This window comes from Embiotoca jacksoni, unplaced genomic scaffold (assembly GCF_022577435.1).
Source record: "Embiotoca jacksoni isolate LCO1_2020_lvr unplaced genomic scaffold, fEmbJac1.0.p SCAF_4, whole genome shotgun sequence".
NCBI lineage: Eukaryota > Metazoa > Chordata > Actinopteri > Embiotocidae > Embiotoca > Embiotoca jacksoni.
Window position 1 is genome coordinate 21,994,475 of NW_027185392.1, and position 27,392 is coordinate 22,021,866.

Consider the following 27,392-nt stretch of genomic DNA (forward strand, 5'->3'; position numbering starts at 1 on the left):
GATTACAGTCACTTGTTGGGAACAAAGCCGGTCGTCTGTGTGAATCTGGTAGAAAGAAAAGAGAGTTCAGTTTCATTCTCATTGTAATTATATAATCATATCTGGAAAGGTACAACTGTGGCTCCAGATGGCCTCTGGCATGATATAAGAACAAAGTGTTCTTATAATAGAAATATAATAGGAGGGACAACAGTTTTTACGGCCATGGAACAATTATAAAAAAAAATAATATATTTTTTTTTAGTTTAGCGTATTTTTCGGACTATAAAGCGCACCGGATTATAAGGCGCACTGTGAATTAACGTGTCTATGTTCACACATAAACCGCACCGGATTATAAAGCGCATTAAGCAAAACAACAGTCTGGTAAATCAAACTTTATTCAACTCAGTTGTAACAACACTTCCGTACCATTGATTCATTGATGTTGAATTCTTTGGCGGCTGCTCTATTCCCATGTTCTGCTGCGTAGCTAATTGCTTGGAGTTTGAAACCCGTTTCGTAAGCATGCCTCTTAACAGGTACCATTTTTGGAGTCCTTTTACGTACACACAAATGTACTGTAATATAATGTTGAAGCACAGTAACTATTACGTATAAAAAGTGGAGGGGGTAAGCGTACTAAATACTGTTCTCTGACTGGTTTATTGTAGCTAACGCATACTCCGGGCGCGGGCTGCCTCACATGAATGCACTTTTAGTTCAGACATTACATTCCTGTTACGGGCCGATCAGGTCGTGACACAGCGTACCGTAATGCTCCGAATATCCATCGAGCGGAGCGGCTTCGTTGCTTACCAAAGTCGTACTTACACATTTCGACAGATTTTTGAGCGCATTGTACCACATAAAATCGATCAATAAGCACGACAAGTAACCATACATAAGGCCCGCTGGATTATAAGGCGCACTGTCAATTTTGGAGAAAATTTAAGGATTTTAAGTGCGCCTTATAGTCCGAAAAATACGGTAATCATTAAAAAAAAAAAAAAACTTTAACTGTAGTTTTTTTAATTTTGATTTTGACACAAAAAAATAAAACAATTAAAAACAAAAAACCTTCAAAATAAAACATTCGCATGTAAATGTGGTGTCATAATGCACATAATCACATTCTATGGCCCTGGGTAAATTCAGTATGACAGCAGTGCATGTAGCAACACCAGTGGTAAATTCAAAAAAGTTAGCTTGTTCTTTTAATCAGTATTCATATCTAAATTTTATTCATGGTTAACAGTAGACCTGTAGTGAGTCAATCGATTTGATCAATGCAAGCAACCATTTTCTTCATACAGTAATTGTTTGACTCATTTTTTAAACCCAAAAATGTCAAACATTTGATGTGAAAATCTGATGCAATTCCTGTAGTTCTTCCATTACAATAAACTGTGAGCTGTTTAGTCAAATAAAATGCATTAATGACATTCTTTTAACAAATATGATGATTAGTATGTGTGTTCTTGATGGAAAAAAAGGATTTGTCTCTTCCTCTTGTTTGCATTGTGGCTCCGGAAAGTCTCTTGTCAAGCAGGCTCCGAAAAGTTTCCTTTGTTTTCTGTCTTATTTGCAAGTGCATCTAATTGATGACTCCCCTGTGTCCTTATCTTGTGACCTACAACCAACTCTGTACGACCATACGAAAACAGATACAAAGGGAATGGAGGTGACTGTCAACCGTTTGTCAACTGTATAAAAGCTGCCCTAAGGAAGAGGACTAGTGGAGAACGGAAGACGAGGACGGCGGAGGAGAGGACTGCTGGGGGAAACCAGGCTGGGGCGAGCCCTGCTGGAAGGACTGCTGAAGAAGGACTGCTGAAGAAGGACTGCTGGAAAGCCATGCTGGAGAACTGCTGGGGAGAGCCCTGCTGTAGAGAACTGCTGGAGCCCTGCTGGAGAACTGCTGGGGGGAGCACTGCTGGACACCTCTCTTTGAGGGTGCATGTAGTTGCTCCTTCTTGCAAGAATAAAATGCCCGATGTGTTTGATTTTGAACCAAGCCTCTTGAGTAATTTTTCCAACGGTTCTTTACAGATGTAACTTGCCTGAACAGTTTGATGTTAACACCAGTTTGGAAAAATGTATCACTTGTAAATAACCTCAGAAACTCAGAAAATTAAAGACAGACAAGAACCTGCAGTAAGATTTAATCCTGTTCATGAGTGACTGCTGAATGACAGATCCCTCTGGTTACAAAAATGGCCTTGTGTTTCTTCAGTAGAAGACAAATATTAAGAAAAGCTGGATTTTAGCCTCTGGCTAATCCGCTTTCTGTATACAGCTATTGAAGCTAGTGTGCTTTTCATTCAAATGGAAACAGGAAAAATAATTACAGAGGTTGCAGAGTGTAAAGTTTAAACAAATAAAGGCATGAAACAAATTAGTGCATTTAAAATAATAATAGAATAAAAAAAAAAAAGCTCCGTAAATGCTCGGAGGAAGTAGTATGCACAGCCTAACCTTCAAGTAATGCAAATTCCCTTTTCAATTCAGTTCCTAAAATGATTTAGGAAAATTTAGATCTATATATTCTGCTTTGCGGAATTACGTTGTACAGAGAACCCATAGCAATAGCTAGCAGGACTGTTTGTCTATGCATGTTTTGCTAAGAACTGTCTGTGCTGTGATTGTTAATGACACCTAAGTAGAATATCTCCTTCTGCATAAACCCGAGCCCAAATTAATTCTGAGAAACAGAAGATGAAGGTCATGTGTAAGTTGCCAATTGATTTACAATATTGTTTATGTTAATTATTTGGGGGATTTAAAAATGCAATCAAGCAGGCAAAAACATATTTTAAGGGAAATGTAGTTTTTACCATATCATGAAAGAAAATTCTGGAATTCAGGACAAATCCAATCAATACGATTTCAGCAATAAAAATCTAAACATTTTAAAGAGCATCACTAAAACATAAAAAGATATCCGTCAGCCCATACTCTCACTTCTGAGTCCAAACAGCTGGTACATGAGCCCTTGCACGAGACATTCACCACATTCAACAAAGTTTTCAGTTTGTAATGTAAAAGTTGTCATGTGTGAAGCCTGATGGTGCTTTAAAAGGCAGCGAGTTCTCAGCAAACCCGTCCAGGAGAATGTAAAAACGTAGCGCATCTTCAGACTTTGGACCAAATTCCCTCCTTACAGTGTCTTTTGGTCATCTCATTTTCCTCCATCACCAACCAATCTGTGGAAGATGGAGTCATCAGTTTGGCAGAGAGCATGAGGGGTGTCAAACTCCACCACCTTCCCAGCATGCATCACAAGCACCCGGTCACAGTCCATGATTGTGTTGATCCTGGTGAAACAAACAGCAAAGAATTAAGTGTTTAATTCGGAAATTTTATATCATAATTTTTTTTTTTTTAAAAGCTACAATCTTACCTAAATTTCTAGAACTCAAAAGTCTGTTTGTCTGAAATTTAACATCCTTAAATACTTTACTGCAGATATTACTGCATGAGATTCTGAACTCTGGGCAAAAAAAATTACTTTTCAAGACATTTGAATGAGAAAACATTCTACCTGTGTGCGATAGTGAGTACAGTTTTGTCTTGAAATTTTTCTCTGATGGTCTGTTGCAGCAGTTTTTCGGTCTTCTGATCAACGCTCGCTGTGGCTTCATCAATACACAGGACCTGCAATGATGGGAAAACAGCATCTTATGTTCCGATGTTAAAATCGAGAGGTATTTATTGGAAACAGACGCTGCAGTCAACGCTGCAATTTTGTTTGTTTGTTCTGTTTGCGCTGCAACCTTCAGATAGTAGGGTGAGAATTTGGCAGAAATAATATGAAAAACTTACTGTCTTACTGTCTTGTATTACAATTCAGGCTGCTGCTGGAGTAATGGTGTGTGGAATGTTTTCTTGACACACTTTGGGCGCCTTAATACCGATTGAGCATCATCTAAATGCAACAGCCTACCTGAGTATTGTTGTTGACCATATCCGTGCCTTTATGGGCACAGTGTTGTGGCGGACAGACCCAAACATTTCCTTTCTCCAGGTCAAGCAGCCTACAACCCTTCATTCAAAGATGCCATGCTGTCTGACTCCCCCCCTCCCTCAGGACCACAGGTGTAGACCTGGTACAAACCTTCCCATAAAACCCCTTCTAGTTTAAACATTCCCAGGATCTAAATCACTTTTATCACCTTTTAGGAACTTTAGCTGTCAAAATGACAATCTCCATTTCTGACCGGACTAACGAATGTACCAAGAGCATGGATGGACCATCACCTCTGTCTCCCCTACATCCTCTCTGTCAGTGTGACCAAATTACTTTGTGAGCTCTTCTCAGACTAGTGTCCGTAAGGCAAGTGTGATGTCCTGCAATCAATCTTGATATGAACCAGAACCAAATTTTTTTTATTATTATTATTTATTATTGTGTTCTCAATTTGAGACTTTTCTCCAAAATCACCCAGGGGAGGTCTGATAAAGCAGACACCCTCTTCAAAGGCCATGGGTCATAAAACCACACAGACCCTGGATGCAGCCAGCAGTTAGAGTCATGTTAGTGTTGTGCAATCAATGTAATGTTAGTCTTTAGTAATGTTGTGTTTCAGTCTTACAGTCTTAGTTTTCGTCTTTGTTTTTTTTCATCTTCATTTTTGTTCTGTTGATGCTCAGTCTTTGTCGTTACCGCAGTCTTTCATTTTGTTACATATATTTTTCTTACAAAGCAGCATACTCTGTAACTCAAAGCTCACAACCTTTTTGTTGAAAGCCAAGGAAGAACAAGTGCCATCAGTTACTTTGAAAATCAAGCATTCTGCAAGATTCATTTTACTCAGTTTTTGTAGTTTCCCAGTGAATAATTTTTATTGAGACTGTAATCTGGCCAACTGCAGTTAGCTATCTATGTTTTGAGCCTGGAAGCTATCTTTTTGTCATTCTGAGCTGTCCAGACATCACCCAAGCAAAGTTGTCTTCACCCAAATCGACCATTCACCGGTACTCCCCTGAGCCTGTCAAACCTTGCCGGGACCGCTGAGGGATTTATGAACCCCAGGCCTGACTACAGGTCACAGGCAGAACAACGACGGGACTCTCCAGTTCTGTGATCTCCATCAACAGTATGTATGTACAGTACGGTATCTTTGATCAAATGGGTGATGTATCAATAGCTTCCTAAACTCCTAAATTATTTTCCAAAACCTTTATTCACTTTAGTTCCACCTTCAATATTCCCTCTTTCATTTCACTACTAAGTAAAAGTTTGTTTCTGGTATACTTGTTATCTCATTATATTCATCACGTTCACGCAATACCATATTCACGTTATTCATATATTTGTATATTCAATAAATAACCTCAATTAGACCTAAATGTTGTTGAAGTGATACTTTTCTGAGTATATGGAAGGATTCGATTTCTGATGAGAATTCATGTTTCAGATTATTATTGACTGATTTTTATTTTTATACATAACTTGTCCAGTATCGGACCCTTCTAACACGAGTGCAAATTAAATACGTCATAAAATACATTTATATTATGCTACAGTGTATTCCACTGGCTACTTTCAACAGGAAATGGCATGACACAAAGCTCATATCATCTCAGACTGGTTTCGTGAACTGGAACTCAAATGGTCTCTACAGATCTCAATCCAACAGAGCCCCTTTAGCATGTGGTGGAACAGGAAATTCACATCATGAAGGCGCTGCCTGAAAATCCGCAGCAACTGTGTGATGCGATCATGTCAATATGGATACAAATCTCAGAGGAATGTCTCCAGCACCTTGTTAAATCTATGCCATGGCAGTTCTGAGGGCAAAAGGAGGTCCAACCCAGTGGTAGTAAAGTACTTGATTAAGTGGCCAGTGAGTGTACTGCATTTAAACAGGCACGATGTGAGTGACAATCTGTGTTGTGGTCACAGTATAATGACCACAACTTATGTCCTACCTTGGCCTGTGTCAACAGAGCTCTGGCCAGACACAACAGCTGTTTCTGCCCCATAGAGAAGCATTTTCCTCTCTCTCCCACCTCAGCATCCAGACCACCTGGCATTCACAATCATATACACAAAAGACATTAGAGGCTGCCTAATTCCATGATCATCCTTTGTTCATGCCAATGTATCAATTTAAGCTTTTTTGAATAAAACTATGCAAGGAATGGTGCATAAAGCATTTAACAAATAAATAAACACAAGAAAACAAGAGGAGAGGGAAAAAAACAACAAAGACAATTATGTAACAATATGAAACATAACTCTCAGAATGTCAACCATCAACTAGAAAGCAATTGCTCATGTGACCAGACGGGAATATTAAAGGGGTCGAATTATCCTCTTTGAGTCAGGTGGTTTTAAAACAGACACACCTTAGCCTGAGAAACATCACTCTTGCTTTTCTGCTCATGCTTAATTAACTGTCATCTCAAGGTCATTGTCTCAGTTTGTCAACAACTCACCCATTCTGCTGACCACAGTGCTGAGATGGCACTGGTCCAGGACATCCAGCAGCTGCTGGTCCAGGTGTCGCCCACAGGGATCCAGATTCTCCCTGATGGTCCCGCTGAACACAAAGGGGTCCTGAGGAATAATAGCTAACCTGGACCTGCAGAGGGGGTCAACAGCACATAACAGTTTTAACAGACTGCTTTTATGATACTGTACGGGACTTGGAGAATGAAAGGAAAGCAATGGTTATCTATCAAAATGTGTTGATTTGTCCGTGTTAGCTCACTTTGTCATGTACTTCTTTTTCCAAATGTTATCCACCACCAATTTCAGGCCTACCTAAGTTGAGACAATCCCACAGTGCCAATGTCTAGCTGATCCAGGATGATCTGACCCTGGGTGAGCTCAACCATGCGAAACAGGGCCAGGAACATCGTGGACTTGCCAGACCCCGTACGTCCCACGATGCCTATTTTCTCCCCAGGTCGCACCATCACACTCACTCCATCCAGGGCATTAGGAAGGCCCTCCCTGTAGGCCAATGCCACGTTGCGGAATTCCAACCAGCCTTGTTCAGGCCACAAAGGGGGTAGCTATCAAAATAGAGAGGGTGAGGTGCCAATGGTAAAGAAGCAACACTGACAAATTGGAGATTGCTACATAAACAGTAAACACATTTGCAGAAATTGTTCACAAATTTAGCAAAAATATTTCATTTTCCATGATTAGTTTCTTGGAAGACTAGCCTAACATGTTTATTTGATGTAAATTAACAGTAAATATCAGAATTTGTGTCACACTGATAACAGTCAAAGAGCAAAGCAGAGTCACTGAAGCCTTCCAAAGGTGTGGCCACAACTACAAATATCACTGGGTGTCCATCAGTATTCACACATGTATCAACAACAATAAAAGCACTCTGGAGTTTTCTGACCACTAACATTGCTATGCGGCTATTTTCCAATGAGTCAGAAAAAGTCAGAACAAGTGCAGAATCTTGAAATGGTTATGATGTGTTAATCAGGAAAAAAAAAAATCTCTCTCTTCATGTAATCCCAGACTGACTCCATGATGTGGAGATCGGTGCTCTGTGGGACGTCATCTGCTGCACAACTCCTTGTTCTTCTCGTGGATGAAAATGGTTGGTCAGATGCCTCCCTGATGGCATTGGAATTATGCTAATTCTCCATGCCACAAAGTTGGTGAAGCAGTGTTAGAGTACCAATTTAATGCAACAGCAGTACTTAAACTTTTCTAATCTTAGATTAGATGATATTTATGATAAAGCATGTTTGTATTTTGGAAGACAAGGGTTGTAACCTAAATCTATGCAGGGATGATCTTCTCCATTGGATATGCTAGTGACCCTACCGGTTTTATTGTGACCAAAAAGCAAGTTTCACTCACTGAAGAAGGTCATGAGCTACAGTCAGGCGCTCTAGAAAAAAGATAAAGTGAAACCTGACGTTACGTTAATATCACTATCCGTTTGTGTGTCTGACCTGCGTGTTCTGAAGCTGTGGCTCGGTTGGCAGGTCCGTGGAGTATTCCACAGTTCGCTCCACGCTCACCAGCTGCATTTCAGTCTGTGTGAAGCTGAATATGAGGCCAGATAGCAGCAATGTGACGGACAGAGCGTAAGATAGGCACAAACCCACCAGACCTGACAGGAACAACAAAACCAGCAACACATCAACAATGCAGCTCATTATTAAATCCTGCATGTCATATCTGATATACTGGTGCACGGCCATCAAATGCAGCTGTTGTCTCACCTGAATCAACAGAACTAAACTGGTGCTGAATGACAGCAATCAACCCGAGACCTGTCACCACAGCAACACCAATCAGCTGCAGGCGGATGTCCAGCCACTGCATGGCAGCATTGCTAAGAAACAGGCAGCGTTGGTTCTGCTCCAGACGCTTGGCGCTCTCGTCTTCAAACCTGAAACAACAGAAAACAGTTCCTTTAGTATTGTGTGCAGCGAGCTACTCTATGACTGTGGTACGAGGGATGGCATCTGTGGAGATCCAGGTTTTTGCTAAATTATATGTAAAGTATAATTGAAGTCACCTGTGTCAGAAGTTCTGGAAAGAATATGCAGATGTTTCATTTTGATTATTTGTCATTTTTTGTCATCCAGTATGTTTTTGTTTTGTCATAGTGTACAGCATTTTTAAATAGTTTTGACAAGTGTGGTTTCGATGATAAAAGAAGTTATCTAGTCAATCCAAAGCACATGTGACTTGTTGAGAGATATGTATTTGTGATTTAAAAAAATTTCTCGGGTTTTAAAAGAAAAGAGAAAAATAGCTGAGAACCAATGATTCATGCAGGAACACAATGTGAATATTTTTGACTATGTCTTCATAATTTTAGCATTTAACAAATCCTTACCCTCTTCATATCTTGTACAGTATATGTCCAGTAAAACATGTTTTAAACAATCTTACTATGATTGCTATAAATGTCAATGACACTAAAAATGTGGGAAAATTGTTCCAATTATAAACGTTGACAATCTGATCTTGGGTTGAACAATAAACGTACCAGAACTTTATTTGTCTGCACTTATCATCAGATATATTAACCAAGTGTATATTTGAGCACATTAGTATGAACAAAATTGCAAAAGATGTATGAGGTCATGAAAAAACAGGGTCTCCTTTTGAAGAGAGCAGCTTATTTTGCAACTGTAAAATGTCCTGGAAAGTACACATTTGTAGTCTTTCATAAAGATTTCAAGGATTATACTTTAGGCGCAGAATAAAATAAAAATTCAACAGTTATATTCTTATCAGACACTTTTTAACTGCTATAGGATAATTCGGTATGCATTGAACTTTAAAAAGTTCTTTGCTGTCTCTCACCTGGCAGAGCTGCCGCTGCTCCTGATGGTTCCCAGCCCAGTCAGAGTTTCAGAGAAGTGCGAGTAGACGGGTGACAAGGTGAGGCTGCACAAGCGCTTCAGCTCGCGAGAGGTATGTCTGTAGAAGTGCTGTGTACGGTAGTAGAGCAGAGCCAGGGGGAGCAGAGGCACCAGGACCCAGGGGAGGCCGTAGCTTATCACCGCCAGCATGCCCAGCAGGCCGAAAATGTTTGCCAAAAGGATGTTCAGGATGAACGGCAGGCTGTCGTCCACACTGTACAAGTCCGAGGAAAAACGGTTGAGTATACGGCCCAAAGGGGTGGTATCGAAGAAGGTCACTGTCGCCTGGCACACAAACAGAAAATTATGATTTTAGCAAACTATTACTTAATTTTCAAATTAACCACAAATGTTAAAGGTGGGAAAAAATGTATTTCTTGAATTCTTTCAGCTGCTCTAATCAAATTGTTAAAAAGAGTGGGAAACCTCCCCCAGACCGCTGAAGAGGGAGTTTTTCACTTCACTTCTGGGGGAACCGGAAGTTCCTGAAAGAGCTCCTCATGTTTCATAACTCCAGGAGGCAGTCGACACGCTTTTCTGCAATTTCGTTACAACCGTAATCCCCCAAACCCTTACAGAGACCGTCTGCCCCCTGAATACAAAAAATAAGCAAATCAAAAATCTACACAAGAGGAGTTATCCACAAAAAAAATATAAACAACACAAAATAAGGACAATTACATATTGGACCTCTTTCATCTAAATCTCTGTTGGTAAATGATGTCATAGCTGATCATCAAATTGATTTAATTTATGTTACAGAAACTTATACCTCTACTTAAAAAGCGTACTCTAGATCCAGGCGTCTTAGCCAAATATACAGTGGGTACAGAAAGTATTCAGACCCCTTTAAATGTTTCACTCTTTGTTTCATTGCAGCCATTTGCTAAAATCAAAAAAGTTCATTTTATTTCTCATTAATGTACACTCAGCACCCCATCTTGACAGAAAAAAACAGAAATGTAGAAATTTGTGCAAATTTATTAAAAAAGAAAAACTGAAATATCACATGGTCATAAGTATTCAGACCCTTTGCTGTGACACTCATATTTAACTCACATGCTGTCCATTTCTTCTGATCCTCCTTGAGATGGTTCTACTCCTTCATTGGAGTCCAGCTGTGTTTAATTAAACTGATTGGACTTGATTAGGAAAGGCACACACCTGTCTATATAAGACCTTACAGCTCACAGTGCATGTCAGAGCAAATGAGAATCATGAGGTCGAAGGAACTGTCCAAGGAGCTCAGAGACAGAATTGTGGCAAGGCACAGATCTGGCCAAGGTTACAAAATAATTTCTGCAGCACTCAAGGTTCCTAAGAGCACAGTGGCCTCCATAATCCTTAAATGGAAGAAGTTTGGGACGACCAGAACTCTTCCTAGACCTGGCCGTCCAGCCAAACTGAGCAATCGTGGGAGAAGAGCCTTGGTGAGAGAGGTAAAGAAGAACCCAAAGATCACTGTGGCTGAGCTCCAGAGATGCAGTAGGGAGATGGGAGAAAGTTCCACAAAGTCAACTATCACTGCAGCCCTCCACCAGTCGGGGCTTTATGGCAGAGTGGCCCGACGGAAGCCTCTCCTCAGTGCAAGACATATGAAAGCCCGCATAGAGTTTGCCAAAACACACATGAAGGACTCCCAGACTATGAGAAATAAGATTCTCTGGTCTGATGAGACCAAGATTGAACTTTTTGGCGTTAATTCTAAGCGGTATGTGTGGAGAAAACCAGGCACTGCTCATCACCTGCCCAATACAATCCCAACAGTGAAACATGGTGGTGGCAGCATCATGCTATGGGGGTGTTTTTCAGCTGCAGGGACAGGACGACTGGTTGCAATTGAAGGAAAGATGAATGCGGCCAAGTACAGAGATATCCTGGAAGAAAACCTCTTCCAGAGTGCTCTGGACCTCAGACTGGGCCGAAGGTTCACCTTCCAACAAGACAATGACCCTAAGCACACAGCTAAAATAACAAAGGAGTGGCTTCGGAACAACTCTGTGACCATTCTTGACTGGCCCAGCCAGAGCCCTGACCTAAACCCAATTGAGCATCTCTGGAGAGACCTGAAAATGGCTGTTCACCATCCAACCTGACGGAACTGGAGAGGATCTGCAAGGAAGAATGGCAGAGGATCCCCAAATCCAGGTGTGAAAAGCTTGTTGCATCATTCCCAAGAAGACTCATGGCTGTACTAGCTCAAAAGGGTGCTTCTTCTCAATACTGAGCAAAGGGTCTGAATACTTATGACCATGTGATATTTCAGTTTTTCTTTTTTAATAAATTTGCACAAATTTCTACATTTGTTTTTTTTCTGTCAAGATGGGGTGCTGAGTGTACATTAATGAGAAATAAAATGAACTTTTTTGATTTTAGCAAATGGCTGCAATGAAACGAAGAGTGAAAAATTTAAAGGGGTCTGAATACTTTCCGTACCCACTGTAGATGTCTAAACTGCTTTTTATTGGGCTCATCATCATATTTATATGATATATTCCAATTTGTTAATGCTAACGATGACTCTTCCATGCACACTATTAGTCATAGAATTCCACAGAATTCTGTACGAGGCCTGATACGTTTCAAGTTATACTCGCTATTCGTAAGCAATATTATTTGGAAGCACTGCATAAATATTCATTTCTATGCAGACGAAAGCTCCAGCTATATTTATTTATGAAGCCAGATGAAACAAATCAGTCTCACTTCATGTATGTCTTGAAGACAAAGGCCTGGAGGACTTTACACTAGTAAATTCAGAGAAAACGTTATGGTAGTTGGCCCCAAAAACCTCAGAAGCTCAAACCATATAGTAACACTGGATGGCATCGCCTTTATCTCCAGAACTCGAGTTATTTGGGACAAGAATATGTTGTTTAATTCCCACATAAAGCAAGTCTCTGAGACCGACTACTTTCACATGCACAAAATTTGTCAGAATTAAGAATATCCGGTCTCCAGAGCGAAGCTGAAAAACTGGTCCACGCATTTGTTACGGTTAGGCTGGACTATGGAAATTTCTTATTAGCAGTATGATACGAGTACAGATGGGATTCAGCGTCACTTCACTGGCTCACTGTAATTGATTTTACAATAGAGTTTAAAATCGTTCTCCTTCGATACAAAATCTTTATTTACCATGCTCCATCATATCTTAAAAGCCTCATAGTACCATATTATCACAATAATATGCTTTACACTCAGAAAGTTTGGATTCGGGTGGCAGAGACACCTTCTCTACTAGTAAGATTGGGCTAAAAATGTTCCTTTTTGGTAAAGCTCATAGTTAGAGCTGGCTCAGACCTTAAACTATCCCATAGTATTGCTGCTAGCTGCCCGGGGACCTCCCATGATGCCCTGACTACCTCTCCTCTCCTTTCTTTCTCTCTCCATAAAATTATATGCCACTTTTGCATGTCATTAACTTTGTGACATATTTCCATCTGGTCAAATTGGAAGAAACCACAACATTTCTAAAAACAGGGGGAAAATTGAACTTCAACCCAACTCCAAATAAAAGCTTATGTTGGTGCTGTACCTGCTGAATGTGTAGATAAGGAACTATTCATTCAATAAATCGTCATTATAAGGCGATAATGTGTCAATGTTCAGTTCACAGCCTGTTTCTGCTGCCACCAAGTGGGCAAAAAAGGTTGATGCAGGTTTAAAGCAGGAAAAACAAAATTGCTAGCATATTGGCAAAAACAGAACACATCCTCCAGTCGGCTCATCCACAGTTTCACACTGCCAACCTATAAGTCATCAGCCTGCTTCTAACCTTCAGCTGCTGCTGTCAAACCTAATAAAATCTCAGGCTGCTCTGCTCAGCTCTGACTGCCGGCCCAAGCTGACAGGGGCTTGGCTGCACAAATAGCAGATGACGCACCTTAAGAACCCGATCCAGAAGTCTGTTGTGGATGACAGAGGCGGCACAAATGACTCCGTAGGCAAAGAGGAAGGCTCGGAGGGCAGTGAAGACAGTGTTGGCCGCGGCAATGGAGCTGTAAACTGTCAGGTAAAACTTGACATCCAAGGTCATGTTGTTGGAGAGGAACATTTGCATAGAGGACAGAGGAGATCTGGATGGGTAGATGTGAATATTTCATTTCAGTGAAGTGGTTGAAAAAGGACAGGAAGAAAACCATTAGCAAAAAAAAAGGTACTTCAGAGTACAACAATAATCTGTTTGTTTCTATGCTTGCCTTTTCTAAGTTAAATTACAATAACTGTAATAACTGCATTTTTATAAGTAATTATAAGCTTTCACAGATAATGGATGATGGTGTTAGTTATACCAGTGGAATATACACCAATCAACCATGACATGAAAACCACTGACAGGTAAAGTATTAAATATAATACAACAGCCTGGCAAAATAACCCTTCCTTCATAAAGAGTATACATTTCATTTGTTATTAATTTTAAAGCTCGTCGTAAAGTGTGGTGCTGTTGAACTGTACACGGTTATACTGAGAGGTGTTTCTAATACTTTGTTAACTCAATTGATTTTAACAAAATCCAAATGTTCCAAACCTATTTGGATATAAATCTTACTGTTGTCAAATGTATTGTGAAATTATAATGGTCTCTATCACAAAACATAAATTCATAGAATTTAATAAAAAAAATTGCTGACTGGTCAGCTCACATTAGCCCGCCAGGTGAGAAAAGCAGCAGGTGCGTTGAGCTGAAAGCTTCTGAAAAAGAACCATTAATCCTGGTGGAACCATTGTTGTTCAGCTCTGAAATCCAGTGGGACAGCCACCAGTCGGACACATTCTTAGACGCTAAATCACAAAATTGAAGGAAAAAAAAAAGGAGCACAATGTTAAAATGAGTCTAGTTTTCTTTTTTTTTGGACAAAATACACACCCAAGAATACGAAAGTGGTGGTTAAAACAAACAAAATACTAATAGTTTACAGCACAAATTCTTTCTTTTGAATAAACTCTGGCATTTTGTAAATACGTATAAAGTTATTAAAAGCAGTGCAGCGTTTTAAATAGAAGGCCATAGATGTTGTCAGGTGACTGATGTAGTAAATTTCACATCATTAACCTGAGAAAATTACTTAACAAAGCCATTAGATTTTTTTATTTTTTTTATTTCTGTGTATACTTTGTTATAATAGATACTGGATTATCTTGTTTAATGTTTGACTTTTGAGTAATTGCTGTCTACAAATATGTGATGGACAACAGAAATAAACAAAATGTATAAATGTAATACATAACTAATTGAGTAAAAAAAAAAAGAGCATCACAGTATTTCAGCTGCAGTGTGAACAAAGTCTTGAGGTGTTTACATGATGTGAAAAATCTGCTGAGGGTCAACTCAGTCAGTCACTTCCTCCCTTCCTCCTTCCCTCCCTCCCTCACACCATTCTAAGAAGCAGTGTGGTCATTCCAAACCTTGCATGAAGAGCAAAGACATTAAGATGGAGGTGGCCAGCATTCCGCCCACAGCGACCCAGTAGGTCCGGTACACTCTCCACGTCAGCCCTCCCACCTGCTTCTGCTCTTCCCCCAACAGGTCTGGATCATCATCCACGCAGAGATCGAGGGGTAAACACGCCACCTCCTCATCCTGCTCCACAACGTCTGGTTGCGAGGGGAAAAAAAAGAAAAGAGGTTTGTCCGATTTTTCAACAGCAATACAAGATAACATAAATAGTCAGTAGCATTTGAAAAGATGAAACTGTTATGGAGCATTTCTGAGCCAGCTTTTTAAATGAAATTTGTAAAATTGCTGAAATGAAAACTTATTGAAAAGGGAGACTTCCTAAATATTTGTAACAGAAATGGAGCGATAAGACAAGAAGTTGCTACGTCTGATTTATTGTCCATGTTGTTAATAAAAAAAATATTAAGAGTCTGTAGACATGCCAGCAGTTCAGTAAATAGGCACAGCGGTGCCTTGAGCTGAATGCTGATGCCAGCATGGGTCTTTAATTCAAACAACCTTATTTTTCTGTTAGGAGCTTCTTCTGAGAATAGCGTACCAGTGCACACAAGCAAACAAACAAATCAGTCACCAAGCATATTAAGCATCATAAATAAATCCAGTTTAAGAACATCACATTAATATTAAATCATAAAATCTAAAGGTCATATACAGTGGGTACGGAAAGTATTCAGACCCCTTTAAATGTTTCACTCTTTGTTTCATTGCAGCCATTTGCTAAAATCAAAAAAGTTCATTTTATTTCTCATTAATGTACACTCAGCACCCCATCTTGACAGAAAAAAACAGAAATGTAGAAATTTGTGCAAATTTATTAAAAAAGAAAAACTGAAATATCACATGGTCATAAGTATTCAGACCTTTTGCTGTGACACTCATATTTAACTCACATGCTGTCCATTTCTTCTGATCCTCCTTGAGATGGTTCTACTCCTTCATTGGAGTCCAGCTGTGTTTAATTAAACTGATTGGACTTGATTAGGAAAGGCACACACCTGTCTATATAAGACCTTACAGCTCACAGTGCATGTCAGAGCAAATGAGAATCATGAGGTCGAAGGAACTGTCCAAGGAGCTCAGAGACAGAATTGTGGCAAGGCACAGATCTGGCCAAGGTTACAAAATAATTTCTGCAGCACTCAAGGTTCCTAAGAGCACAGTGGCCTCCATAATCCTTAAATGGAAGAAGTTTGGGACGACCAGAACTCTTCCTAGACCTGGCCGTCCGGCCAAACTGAGCAATCGTGGGAGAAGAGCCTTGGTGAGAGAGGTAAAGAAGAACCCAAAGATCACTGTGGCTGAGCTCCAGAGATGCAGTAGGGAGATGGGAGAAAGTTCCACAAAGTCAACTATCACTGCAGCCCTCCACCAGTCGGGGCTTTATGGCAGAGTGGCCCGACGGAAGCCTCTCCTCAGTGCAAGACATATGAAAGCCCGCATAGAGTTTGCCAAAACACACATGAAGGACTCCCAGACTATGAGAAATAAGATTCTCTGGTCTGATGAGACCAAGATTGAACTTTTTGGCGTTAATTCTAAGCGGTATGTGTGGAGAAAACCAGGCACTGCTCATCACCTGCCCAATACAATCCCAACAGTGAAACATGGTGGTGGCAGCATCATGCTATGGGGGTGTTTTTCAGCTGCAGGGACAGGACGACTGGTTGCAATTGAAGGAAAGATGAATGCGGCCAAGTACAGAGATATCCTGGAAGAAAACCTCTTCCAGAGTGCTCTGGACCTCACACTGGGCCGAAGGTTCACCTTCCAACAAGACAATGACCCTAAGCACGCAGCTAAAATAACAAAGGAATGGCTTCGGAACAACTCTGTGACCATTCTTGACTGGCCCAGCCAGAGCCCTGACCTAAACCCAATTGAGCATCTCTGGAGAGACCTGAAAATGGCTGTCCACCAACGTTCACCATCCAACCTGACGGAACTGGAGAGGATCTGCAAGGAAGAATGGCAGAGGATCCCCAAATCCAGGTGTGAAAAGCTTGTTGCATCATTCCCAAGAAGACTCATGGCTGTACTAGCTCAAAAGGGTGCTTCTACTCAATACTGAGCAAAGGGTCTGAATACTTATGACCATGTGATATTTCAGTTTTTCTTTTTTAATAAATTTGCACAAATTTCTACATTTCTGTTTTTTTCTGTCAAGATGGGGTGCTGAGTGTACATTAATGAGAAATAAAATGAACTTTTTTGATTTTAGCAAATGGCTGCAATGAAACAAAGAGTGAAACATTTAAAGGGGTCTGAATACTTTCCGTACCCACTGTATCTAATATTAAAAAATAAATTTCTGCCTCCAATTTAAAGTACTTGTTACCCAGCTAGTCCCAGGGCAAAGGTTCAAAACACAGATGGAGACGGGGATAAAACTTGTTGTGGCCGGTCTGGTTTAGAATACCAGAGACCTGTATCTGCAGTGTGTTGTGTGCAGAGATATTTGAGCACCTCTGTCCCCGGGACATTTCCTTCATGGTTTCTGGTCCAATCTGATGATTTTTTTTTTCTTGCAGATCTGAATGATCAAAAGCAACATGCTCACAATAACAATGCTAATGTTTGGCAGAAAAATGTTTAGCATGTTTGCCATCTTAGTTTATAGCCTATCAGTATGGCAACTTCACCATAATAGAGGAAGTACAGCTGAGGCTGACAGGAATATCATGCAGATAAACAAAAGGAACTGAAATTTTCATCTGATGATGATGCTAAAGGAAAAGTGAAGGAATAACCAAAGTTACAATTCGTTATAGGAGGAACACGCTGAGATATTTCACAAAATATTGTGACAATCCATTAAGTAGACGTTTAGATATTTCACTGGATAAGTGAAAACCTTTGACCTATTAGTGATGCCACAGAAAAAAATCAGGGAACCGTCAAAGTCCTTAGATTCATCCTCTGTGCAACACGGAAGCCAGTCAGTATATGTAATATAAAATATAAATTTCATGGTGGTGCTATAGTAAAGTCAGGGGGTCACCAAAGTTATTGGGACACACTGTCTGCAGATGTAGAATATTGTCCAAAGTTTGGTGCCAATACTTGTTGATATATTTCAGTCTGGCTAAAAGTGATGACAGTGCAAAAGTTCTATTTGATCATCCCTGAGTTTTAGTTAATGTTGTAACCCAAAATACACATACCTTCCTCTTTCGTGCAGTCATTCTTCTCTAATTTTGGCACTGCCTCTACCAAAGGAAGGATTTCTGCTGGTGTGCCTGTTGAACACATACAAATAGTGCAGGTGAAAAAAAAAAAAGGGCCTGTTCCAAAAATTATTGTGTCTTGTAACTGGAGACTTTGTCAAATACCCAATGAAAAAAATGTCAAGGACTTTGAAACTAGTAAAAATTTAGTAAGCAAAATAAATAAAAAATGCAGATGATATTTTACACAAATGCAGCTTGGTAGAGCTGTTGCTACTTTTTCATCTTCCATGTAAAGCTTAGTAAAGTATAAAAAAAAAATCCTATATTGAGTCACAACTCTATCCGATTTGCTGTTTTTCTACAGCTGTTTTGTCTCACTACCAATCCATTTTTATAATATGATAACTCATAAATGCATAACAATGATAACAATAAAACTACAATTCATAACTCGTGTCTTAGAATAAACAATTCAATTGAATGAGTTGTTTTTAAAGCCTTCAAATAACACAAGTTATTAAAAAATTTAAAATGTTGCTGGAAACCCCATCAAGCCAGTGCTTTTTGGATCAAAACTATCAAGTACATTTCCACCTCAAAGATGATGAAAACATCTAAACCTGATGAAATCAATGTGTGTAATTTCCATCTGTCTGATGCATATTTTTGTTTCTACCTGTTTTGATTATTGTTCCGTTGTCCATGAGGACCACCATGTCAGCTTTGTTCACAAACTCTATGCGGTGTGTGCAAAGGATTATGGTCTTTCCCCTGAGGAGCTCCAATAAACATTTTCTCATGATGTGTTCAGCCACGTCTGTATCAACTGCTGCCAACGGATCATCGAGGAGGTAGATGTCTTTGTCCTGAAGGTGTTGAAGTGAGGCAGAAAAATGAAAGGAGAGAGCGCCATGTGACACACCTGCTGAATATACAAACATTAGGTGTTTTTTTTTGCTTCATGATCGTATAGAGGCATGTTCTACATTTTAGACATTTGTCTAACTGTTGTCTATTTGTTGACTGTCATTTTGGTGTCCTACATGCTGACAGTCCAGCTGACGAGCCCCAGTAACAGGCAGATGTCTACAACCAGCAACATAAGTTAATCAAATCAAAATCTTTAAATAACTACCTGATGTATTATTACATGGGTATCAGTCTTTACCTTCAATGCAATCGATGCAACAGAATTTATTACACGTATATTTCTTGTCTCTCTTCTGCCTTGTCTCTCAGAGCTTGAAACAGATGGCTGGCTTCTGTACAGGACTAACCATGTAAACAGCTCTGGCGAGGGCCAGTCGGGCTTTCTGTCCTCCGCTCAGCGTCACTCCGTTCTCACCGACTTCCGTCTTGTCACCGTTTGGCAAAACCTGCAAACACAGAAACAGAGCAAATGATACACTGAAAACGAGTTTGTTATAACTGTAAACAGAGTTACACAAACAATACACAGAAATAGAGATATGAACTAATATCGAAGGTGCATCCCATTTTTCATTGAAATCTTCTATGCTCATTGTTATGGGTATTGTTATGTTAAGTGTTTATTAAAGGTTAATGTTGAACCTGTGGTGATGCCCAGAAACGGTTGCAGGGCCACCAAGTTTAAACATTCAAACATAAAAATGTTATTGATGTCTGTCCAGAAGTCATAAATGGCATCTCAGTCTGGACCGAACTACAATCATCTTCTTTGGAGTCCACCACTCAAAGAAAAAAAGTAAATACACAGATGAGCGAAACCATTACGCACAGATAAGCTTTTACAGCCAATCATCAACGTGTTGGATGTGGGAGGATTGGGCAAGTGTAAAGACCTGAGGAACTTAGAAAAGGGCTACAAAGTTGTGGGCAGGTGACTGGATTAGAGTATCAAGGCTTGGGGGGGGGGTTCCCAGTCAGCAGCACTCACTGCTGACCAGCAGTGGTCCAAGAAAGGTCAAACTATGAACCAGTGACAGAGTTCCAATCTAATCTGCAGCATTTTCACCTCCCAACTTCCAGGACTTAAATCTGCAGCTAACGTTTTGGTGCCAGATACCACAAGATACCTTCAGACTTTGGCCCAACAGTGTATGTCTCCCAATCAACTACACAAAGGATCAACTTATGACATATACAGTAACATGCAAAAATACTGTAGCTAAGAAAAAACAAACACGGAGAGAGTGGACAAGAAGAGAAGATGAGAAGTCAACAGAGAAGGTGTCATGATCATACGTTGAGGTCATCAGAGAGCGCGCAGGCCTTGATCACAGCCTGGTAGAAGGCGCCATCATAGTCTTTGCCAAACAGGATGTTGTCTCGTACTGATGCGTGCTGAATCCATGGCTCCTGAGTGGCCAGACCAAAGCCAGCCTCTCTGTCTGCAACATAGAGCACTCCACTCAGCCTGCAGAGAAAGGAGGAACATGGATGGACCTCAGAAAAGCCTCATAAACAATTATTTGATCTCTGTTTGTGTCAAGTGCTCTAAGATTCTGAGGGGTCAATGCTACATTTGGCTCAACGCAAGAGCATTTGCTTGTTCCAGGCTGACACAGCTGTCATTTTCTCATCCAGCGCCCACGTTGCACCCATATGTGCGTCCATCACTGTGTTGGTCTTAAAATGACGTTGGTGCATTATTATCTTGAAGCAGCAGAAAGTTATCGTCCGATTGATCAGTGTCACAGCATTTTAGTGTATTTTTAAGGGCATTGATAAGAGAGTAATATGCACTTAGATAGTTACATGACTGTCGAAACAGTATTATGTACTTCAGTCTGCTCAATCTTTCCACTAACAGATCCAATTGCTCTGCAGAGAAGCGTTCTTTCCAACTTCTTGGCAAACCCGCAAAAGTTGCAAACACACCAGGCTCTGACAAGGAGCGGGACATGACACTGTAATTGGTTTCTTTGCACCCAAAACACACTTATGATGACTTAAAAGACTAAGTACAACCCCTTTGAACCATGTGCCTTACATTGTGCTCAGATTATCTTCCATAAACTAGCAAAAGTGGATTTGGACATGCCCTTAATACACTTGCACCATGTGCTTTAAGACCCAGCACAGAGATCATTGAAATAGAACCCTAAAACTTTTATCCTTGACTTATATAACCAAGGTTGTTTTTATGAAGCCTGCTTCCCACTATCGTTGGGATGAAAAGTATAACGTGTAAAGACAAAGATTTCAGGGGCCGTATTCACAAAGATTCCTATGACTAAAAGTTACTCGTTGTGACGAAATTCTAAGAACATTCTGAGAGTTGTGAGGTTTTCAAAGAATTTCCCCTTAAAGTAAGGAGGAGGAGATCCTTGTAAAGACAAAAGTTATTCACAAAGTATCTTAACCCTTAAAAGAGCTCCTAAGGAGAAAAACTCTTGGGAGCAGGGAGGAGGACTTTTAAGAGGCTTAAGAATTTCTTAAGCAGTGGAGAAAACTGCCCAAGTACAACTTTTTATTTTTTATTTTTTTTTAAACAGCAGTTCCACAGCCTCGTATTGGCACGCAGTTAATTATATTTCCACTGGATGTCACTGTCCATTCTGTGCCCTTTCTGACCAAGAGTGCATTTTTTTGATCAGCCAATCACATCTTTTAAAAGGACGTGTTACCCCCGAGCAACATACCTCATCAATAAGATAAGGGTTTCTGTCCTTTCCTTGTTCAGAGTTGCTCTGAGAAGTTTCCTAAATCACTCCTAAGTTAAGACTCCCAGCTAAACAATTTTAGGCTAAGTTAGGAGCCCTCTGAGAGGATTTTAAGAATCTTTGTGAATACGGCTCCCTGTTTGTACCTGTAAAATTAGTTGTTAAATTGTATCTTAGTCTCTAACTTCCCCAAAGAACGATCAAATTCACTTTCTTTGTTGAATTTCATAATTCCAAAAAAATTCATACTCATAGCGAAAAGGCTGAACTAAAACAATCAGAACTGACTAAGTTCATAAAGAGAGCAATCTTTGAGTAAATTTTTCAAAAGTGGTTTACCTGTTGAGTTCTCCAGTGAGAGCAGCCAGCAGTGAACTCTTTCCACAGCCAACCTTCCCCACTACAACAACAAGAGAGCCCTGAACCAGACAGATGTCAACACTGTTACTGTTCTGATCTCCAACAAACTAATGGCAAGATTCAACATTAAAAACAATTTAACATTTTCATAGAAAAAGGGTTAATCAAGGCTGTCAGATGTTTCATTATAACCTGAACTCATGGATTACGTGGGTGAAATATTGTAATTCTGTCACTGAAAGACAAGATTAAAAAACATGCATGCATCATTTTCTGTGGGATTGTTTTGTGTCCATGCTCTCATTGTTTCTGGCTTCAGAGGAAAAATTTAAATGTACTTTTCTGCACTGAGGTGGCTGATGTGCTAAACAAATTGTGCAGAAATAATAAAGAACAAAGGCATCACATTAATTCATATATGTTAATAAATGGCTTTATAATAACCTTAGTTATGTGTAGATTTAGACTATGCAGCTGAAGACTCCCTTTAGCGGCTCCAGTCTCAATTTCTCTCTCTTTGTTCTGGTCGTGATTGTTGGTTCCCTGCCAGGAAAATGTCCCTTGACTCAAGAGGACCGATGTCTGACTGTCCTGAGGAGACACTATAGACAGATATGGTATGTTTCAGCACAATGAAAATATTACATACGATAACTGATAACATTTATCAGCCACTGGAAGAAAGGTTAGTTTATATTTTTGCCATCTTAAAAAGGACTCACTTATTAATTACATGATTTGTTTTAAACACAGAAATACACACAGCCTCACACATACACCAAAGCAGCAGCCTACCCAGAGCGTAGTATGCCTGCAAGTCCTGGTTGGTCAGTTTGAAAAAGCGCTGGATTCGTTCCAGAGACACTTTGGCCTCCAGGATGCCATTAAGGACCCAGGGGAAAGCGTTTAATGGGATGATCAACATTCCCACCAGGGCCAGCGTGGTAAACACCTGCAAGGAGACAGGCCCTAATTTTATATTTCTTAAAAAAAAATTTTTTTAAAACGCATTCATACATCGATTCAAAGGATAGAAATACAACTTTTTAAGGCAACTTAAAGGTATCTATTCTTCAATTACAAATTTCCCCAAAAGTTTGATGCCTTTCATGAACTTTTTGTAAAGAACCCTTTACAATTCCTTTTCACCATTAAGTGTTGTTATAAGCTGAAAAGGTTGGAAGGGATGTACTGCACATGGTTTTCTCACTAAACCTGTTGTGTATAAAGTCAAAATTAAAATAACTTTTAGCCTTAATACTAACTCTGTTACAAACAAGGCACTTTTCTGCAGCAACCCACAAAAAGTTGGCATCAACACAGTCACCACAGCTCAGAATTCCTACCCTAGCTGCAGTCAGCTGATGTCCGAGCAGCACATACGTGACAAAGGTGAGGATGGAGATGACTACAGGCAGAGCGGCCCAGGTGTACACACACATGGCATCCAGGTACTTGATGGCCTTGAGATGGGACAGCTCTTGTTTACGACAGTTAGCCACCTTCTGGGTAAAATGAGGCTCCCAGTTGTAGAACTTGATGACACGAATGCCAAAGAGGATCTCTGTCATTAACTGGGAATAAAAGTCAAAAATTTCAGAGAAAAAAGTCAGAATCTCAACAAGACTCTTGATTCTTTACTGGATGGCTTCATAAAGTGTTTTGATCTACTTTTACAGTATCAGTCAGGCCGTGATTCTAAACAGTACCACCGCTGAAAATTCAGTAATGAAGGAATTCCACCTAATGGGATTTCATAGTTCTAATATTGTCACTGCAACCATCATCATGTGCACCAGTATTACTATTCTCAACACAGAACAAAAAGAAAAACACTGTTGAAACAGGTCTCACCTTAACACGGTCATCTTTGCACCTGAGCATGTGTTTGTTGTTGCTAAGGATGCGGGAAGCAAGGAACTTGTTGAATGGCACCAGCACTAGAGCAACACACAGGCCTCCGAGAAAAGCCACACCCACCTGCAGATACAGCAAGTAGAGGGTGATGGAAAACCGGAAGGGCAGACTCCACAGCTCATGGAAACTTTGGAAGAAGTTGACCACGCGGTCTGTGTCTGTGCTCATCAAGTTCACTATCTCTCCCAAAGTAAAGCCTGCCAGGCTGCAGCCACCGACCCGCAGGGCTTTGCAATAGATGGCAGACACGAGAGCAGCACGTGCTGACAGCGCCACCTTGGACACCTCGAAGACAAAAATGTTTTGGAGAACGGAACACACAAGGGTTGTTGCGAAGAGGCCCAGGACGCACCAGACACCCCTGCTGACCGGGGCCCCTTTTTCCTCCATGAAGTTCACGAGACTGCCGAGGAGCAGCGGAGCTGCAAAGCTAGACATATTGACCATCACCTTCAGCAGACCAAGGATGTAGTAGCGCAACCCAAATGCCTTGTGCAGCACCCTCAGCAAACTTACATCCCCTTCCAGCTCCATCGGTTCCTCCTGGTACTGTGAACTCCAGGTGCCATTCAGGAGGTTTCTGCTGACTGGCCTTGGCCACTGATCCTGCTGATCACCGAGTGCTTCCCCTCGTCGACAGGCTTCCCAACACTGGTGAAAGTATCGACAAACCACAGTAGTCCGAAGGCTCCGAGGAAGGTGATACACGTCCGCTGGTCTGTCCAGCTCCCCCCGCTGCCCTCGTCTCAGGAGTGGGTTCAACCATAGGTAGAAAAGTCGAGAGAAGTAGCCGCTCCCGTCCTCGGCCACCGTCTCACCCGTGTCTGGCTCAGTGCTCTCTGGGATGAGGGGGGATCCATCCAAAGCGTTAATATACAAGGTGTAGCTGGCATCATTGATGCAGGGAAAAGCAAATGCCAAGAGGTAAACCAACAAAGGGAGCGTTCGGGCTGAGGCAAGGACAAATCTTGCAAGTTTAAGAGGTTCTGTGAAGTTTAAATGTTCCTTGTTGTCACAGTAAATCATCAAGGTGACAACAAGGTTGGGGACTAATAGAAGAACTAGGAGAAGCAGCAACGGAGGCCCTCTGGTTCTCCTGAAAGCAGTCCTCTGGAGCACTGTTACAGCACCGAGATGGACCAGCCAGGCCAGGATGGCGCAGCTGTCAGTTAGGATGTCTAAGTACATGTCCCCCAGCTGGAGGACACTCGCTAGGATGACATCTGCAGTGAAGAGCAAAGCAGCCAGCAGGGCTGACACCAGCCTGAGTGTCCAACCGCATGGAGGAGACGTCTGGAGAAGGCTGCATCTGGGAAGCAAGAACACATTAATTAAAATATGCAAAAACTTTTTTTTTTAAATGTCTATTTATCCAAACCAATTAACCATATAAAAATGACCTACCTCTCGATGCCGAGATAGCATGCACTGAAAATTGCCATTGCAGCATGAGGCAAGGCTCCAAAGATGAGCTGGTTAAAACAGGGGCTAATGTGTCCATTCTGCCACAGAGGGAGAGGATTGTCCTCATCTGTATGACAGAGGTCTGCAACCAGCCCTGCTGGCCCAAAGTTACTCATCCCTCTCCCTATCTGACTGCCGTCATTCTAGAAAATATCTGCAGAGCAAAGAACAATATCTTTAACTGTAAGGGAACAGAACGCTGTTATAGAGATGCTAGTTATTCATCTAGCCAGCATTATGGAAACAGACAGATTTATTCATTTTATTCAGGCAATGCTCTTGCATGGTTAATGGTGTTGCAACAAATTTAAACTTTGATGCAAACTAAATTCAAATTTTCTTAAATTTAAAACTACGTATAAATAGATATTGAAATAAGTGAGAATATAAAACTAAAGAAAATATCCTTGGTTGACTGTCTTAGTTCGAATGTCTTCGGTAACTTTGTCTTATTTTGTTTAATTGCTGTTACACGGATTCACTCAAACTTGTCCTAAACGTTTTCATAGTGCAATCGTTTCCAGTGAAGAAGTGGGGTTCGTTCAAAGTGCCAAATAATATATGAAACATTTAGCATCTGACTGTTAACGGAGAGGACAGAATTACAACTCAGGATATATCCCTGTTAGTTTGTTTTAGTCTTTTGGCCTTAATATTCCAACCAAAACGTGTTTCAGCACTGACCTTTAAAGCTGTCACAAAGTCAGAACCGACAGACGCAGATATCAGAAGTTTGGTGACTGAAACAGAGCAGCTGGTAAACACGTAGGTAAACAAATGAGGCTAGCTAACTAGCCTAGCTCACAAATTACTATATCGCTGCTAAGCTAACACATACAATACGTAATCGAAAATAGAACCGGGCCAGATCAATGGTAAGTAGACCTCAGTAACGCCACTGATCCAATATAATAATAATAACAATATTAAAAAGCAACCTTCAAATATTACCGGCTTTCATCTGGCTAGCAGGAAATACGTCTGACGATTAATGATGACGCACACAATCGGATTTTCAAAATAAATGATTCACGCAAACAAATCAAAAATTTAGCAGCACTTTATGGAGCTTACTTCGTGCCAAAACCTAATAAACAAAACAAAACTTGTCTTACAATTGCCCTACGATTCACTGACAAACACACTCTTTGAACTCAATTTTATTTAAGCTGTTTATTTATTCATTTCAACATTTGAAATAAAAAAAATAAAAAAAAGATTATGTCTCCAATAGTAGGTTATCTATTTATAATTTTAAAACCAAGACACCCCAACTGAAAGCGGATGGAGCGAAAACTGTCAGTTTTGGAACATCATGACAGTTTCAAACTGTCCATGTTTGTGTGCTGTTGTAACATGCTTTCCATTAATAGTTAAAGGGACATATTTACTGTACAATGGCTCAAATCTCTGCAGCCATATCAGCTTTGCCAAATAATGCATCCTAACTTTTATGTTTGCCTTGTGACTCCAGGAATCACACTTTTTTTTTGTAGCTCTTAAGTACTTTGGGAGGAAATCATAGGAACTATGGTGATTGGTTCACCACTTTACCTTGCAACAGACAGTTCTTTCCCATGGGAGAACTGAAACTTATAATGCGCTCTTCAAAGACAACACTTGAAAAAAACGTCAGTTTTACCTCACAGTACACCAGTTGCTGGTCAACAGGGTGAATAGTGTCTGTCTACAGGCAGGCAACAAAATGTATTGTAGCCACTTAAAAGAGGCCCACATGCAAAAAAAAAAAAAATTGTATCAGTTTAAGTGAACACAATATTTCAAATATTTCTCTTGCTATTGAAGAGCCCTTTCTGACAAGAATTGTTTAATCTTCTCTTTAGTCACAAGTCACAACACTCCTTTGACAAAAATATTTTACTTCACAGAACACAGGAGTTTCTGATCTACCGCTGCTGCTGTTTGACTTTGGTCGTTATTTAACACGTTGGCTAAGATCCAAACTAACACCGAAGTAACAATAACACACTATTATTTGGCATTCGATAACAGGCTTATATCATTATATAA

General features: G+C 40.4%; 1 protein-coding gene and 1 long non-coding RNA gene across 4 annotated transcripts; one reads left to right on the top strand and one right to left on the bottom strand.

Annotated features, from left to right (window-relative positions):
* Positions 1-2,128: 2,128 nt before the first annotated feature.
* On the bottom strand, positions 2,129-26,343 carry abcc10 (ATP-binding cassette, sub-family C (CFTR/MRP), member 10). Of its 3 annotated transcripts, none has more exons than XM_069168341.1 (22): positions 26,313-26,343; positions 25,302-25,515; positions 23,835-25,206; positions 23,327-23,554; positions 22,776-22,932; positions 22,425-22,582; positions 21,960-22,039; positions 20,200-20,371; positions 19,251-19,349; positions 18,650-18,839; positions 17,968-18,042; positions 14,755-14,943; positions 13,992-14,130; positions 13,229-13,421; positions 9,284-9,627; positions 8,188-8,357; positions 7,915-8,075; positions 6,752-7,005; positions 6,424-6,569; positions 5,914-6,011; positions 3,524-3,636; positions 2,129-3,296 (listed from the first exon to the last, which is right to left on the bottom strand). In XM_069168341.1, the coding sequence occupies exons 2-22, from the start codon at positions 25,475-25,477 to the stop codon at positions 3,161-3,163; spliced, it is 4,650 nt and encodes a 1,549-aa protein (XP_069024442.1). In that variant the 5' UTR covers positions 25,478-25,515; positions 26,313-26,343; the 3' UTR covers positions 2,129-3,160. The 3 variants fall into 3 exon arrangements, with proteins under 3 accessions (XP_069024442.1, XP_069024443.1, XP_069024441.1); XM_069168342.1 differs by having other exon boundaries at positions 26,300-26,318; XM_069168340.1 differs by lacking the exon at positions 26,313-26,343 and adding an exon at positions 26,046-26,244.
* LOC138209639 (uncharacterized) lies at positions 13,283-19,296 on the top strand. Its single transcript, XR_011179175.1, has 3 exons — positions 13,283-13,357; positions 14,876-14,973; positions 19,213-19,296. It is a non-coding gene; the product is annotated as an uncharacterized lncRNA (long non-coding RNA).
* Positions 26,344-27,392: the final 1,049 nt, after the last annotated feature.